This window comes from Cetorhinus maximus, chromosome 16 (genome assembly GCF_964194155.1).
Source record: "Cetorhinus maximus chromosome 16, sCetMax3.hap1.1, whole genome shotgun sequence".
Taxonomy (NCBI): domain Eukaryota; kingdom Metazoa; phylum Chordata; class Chondrichthyes; order Lamniformes; family Cetorhinidae; genus Cetorhinus; species Cetorhinus maximus.
This window is the reverse complement of record NC_135894.1, coordinates 88,415,526-88,418,369: the sequence shown is the minus strand read 5'-3', so window position 1 is coordinate 88,418,369 and position 2,844 is coordinate 88,415,526. Positions and strand designations below refer to the sequence as shown.

The 2,844-nt window shown below is 49.4% G+C and overlaps 1 protein-coding gene across 1 annotated transcript; it reads right to left on the bottom strand.

The window, feature by feature from the left end:
* Window positions 1-2,212: 2,212 nt before the first annotated feature.
* LOC144691994 (histone H2B 1.2-like) lies at window positions 2,213-2,631 on the bottom strand. Its single transcript, XM_078560559.1, has one exon. The coding sequence runs from the start codon at window positions 2,607-2,609 to the stop codon at window positions 2,232-2,234; it is 378 nt and encodes a 125-aa protein (XP_078416685.1). The 5' UTR covers window positions 2,610-2,631; the 3' UTR covers window positions 2,213-2,231.
* Window positions 2,632-2,844: the final 213 nt, after the last annotated feature.

Sequence of the window (2,844 nt, the reverse complement as noted above, 5' to 3'; positions counted from 1 at the left end):
TCACCCCACCCCACCCACCCCCCCCACCTCATCTTTCTCCCAGATTACTTGCTGTTGTGTCTGGGGGATGGGATGGGGGTGTGGGCGGTGGAGGTGGGATTAACCTTTAAATTCTGGAGTTTCCAGGTCAATCTTGGCGGGTTTGCAACCTTGTGTCTGTGACTGAATCTTTGCTCAACTGTCGCCACAGCAACAGATAAAGGTTAAACAGCAAAGTCAATATTTCCCATGAGTGCCTACTTTCGGAATGCAGTATTCACAATTGCAGTTGTTGAAAGCATCTCAAGAGCCAGTTGTATTCAATCTGACATTTATTGTGCCAATTACAACTGAATTTTAGAATTCATTATTTAAAATGATAAGCAAACTTAGGCTGTGGTTAATTTTCATTTAATCATAAAATCATACACCCGTCAGTCATACTGAAAACATGCGTATGCAATGGGACAAAAACAACTGCCAAAACCCCACAAAGAAGTATTAACATCCCTGATTTACATACTAATCAATTGCATTGTAGATGCAAATCATGGTAGAGAAGGGAACATTGAAAGGCCATTGCCAGTAGATGGGCGAAGTATTTGTAGACTTACAGAAGAAATGTTTACTGGAGGTTGAATTATTCAACTCTTGTTTACCAACATGATTAAAGTAGAAAGAAAAATAGACTTGCATTTATACAGTACCTTCCGTGTCCTCAGGATGTCCCAAAGCGCTTTACAGGCAAGAGCTTTTTGAAGTATGCTGACGATTGCAATGTAGGGAAAGCAGCAGTCCTTCACCCACGGCAAGTCCCACAAACCGCACTGCGATAATGATCAGATAACCCATTATGGTGATGTTGGTTGAGGGATTAATATTGGTCAAGACACCAGAGATAAATCTCCTGCCCCTTTTTGAAAAAGTTTCATGGGGTTTTTTACATCCATCTGAGAGGGCCTCAGTTTAACGTCTTACCTGGTGCCTCTAACAATGCAGCACTTCCTCAGTAGAGAAATAGGAGTGCCAGCCTAAATTATGTACTCAAGCCTCTGGACCGGGCCTGTGAACCCACATTCTCTTATTCAGAGGCAAGAGTTCTACCACCTGAACCATTTTATTCTATGTTCTAATTATGTTCTATTGACTGGTTCCTAAGTTTAATAAACAAAGGAACTAGGTTGTCCTAGGTGTTCACAGGTGAGTTCACTGATATAGACTTTTCTTAATTATCACTTCTTTGGTCATTATGTTCTTCAAAAAATGCAAAAAATCTCCCAATCACCTCTACATTACTTTCCAAATTCTTGAAGACCAGAAATGTCAAGGACTTGTGTATAGTTTTTTTACTTCACTCACTTTGATCTTCACCTAATCCACAGTGACAACATGCCTGTGTTTCCTCAAGTTGGCCCCTAAATCTAGAGACGATGGGTTGGATTTTATGACCCTTGGTGGTGGGTTTGCTCGCAGGGGAGCCTGTAAAATACAATGGATGCCATGCCCGCCGCCTACCTGCCTGTCCCAGATAAGGGCAGAAGTCCCGTCGCAAGACAATTAATACCCTTATGAACATTAAATGCCTGCAGAATGAGCTGCAGGGGTGGGGGTGAGCTTTCCCCCGACTTTTTCACGGGGTGGGGTGGGGTGGGTGGGGATTCCAGCACCCCATTAAATCCAGCCCTATGCAGCATTTCCTACAGATACCTGTGTGTCTTACTGGGCTGGATTTAGGCAGGGCACTGAAGTAGCCACCCACCACCCCACCCCCCTGGGAAAAAGTCAGGGGTGAGCTCATCTGCTCCAGTGGCTTGCCCCACAGGCATTTAACACTCAGAGGAGGTCCCGCCTCTGAGAGCTGCCAGCCAATCAAATGTCAGTCAGCTCTCCAGCTCCAGCCGAGAGCGGTGGCCACTGTTGGGGCTGCGTCCAGTCTTTGACCCACCAGGAGCCAGAGCCAGAGATAGTGCGGTGTGCAGTTCACACCAAGGCCAGGCTGGTAGGCCACAGAGAGGGGAGGTGAGGTGGATGCGGAGCCCGGGTAGACGGGCCAAGGGAACCAGGGTAGAGAGGCCAGGTGGGGGTAGGCGAACGGGAGGGGTGGGGGGTGGGGGGAGGCCTCCAGAGGAGCCATTCAATGGGCCTATGGGGCCTGTTAAGGAGGCTCCTCTCCCTTGCCCACTACCAGCCCACACAGTGAAAGCTGCTAGGCTGGATGCTGGGGATCGAAAATGTTTGCTCAGTTACGATTTTCACTTGGAGCTGGTGTACTTGGTCACCGCCTTGGTGCCCTCCGACACGGCGTGCTTGGCCAGTTCCCCGGGCAGCAGCAGGCGCACGGCGGTCTGGATCTCCCGGGAGCTGATGGTCCGCCGCTTGTTGTAATGAGCCTGGCGGGAAGCCTCGCCCGTGATGCGCTCGAAGATGTCGTTGACGAACGAGTTCATGATGCTCATGGCCCGGGAGGAGATGCCGGTGTCCGGGTGGACCTGCTTCATCACCTTGTAGATGTAGATGGAGTAGCTCTCCTTCCTGGCCTTCTTCCTCTTTTTGCCGCTCTTGGGTGGCGTCTTCTTGATGACTTTCTTGGCGCCCTTCTTGGGAGCTCCTGCCTTTTTATCGTCAACCATGGTCAAGTTCAACTTCGGAAACAGAATGTGGGCCTGTCCCTTCAGTGGGAATTAATTGGCCAGTTAAGGACCTCAATTGGCCCTTAGACAGGTGGCCACCTAACAGCCCCACTCCCACTGCTGGAAAATTATGGCAGGGTCAAGGGTAGATGGGTAGGGGATGGGCACAGTGGCATGGCATTTTACAGGGCCCACCTGCCTGCAAACCCGCCTCCAGAGGACTACAATATCTAGC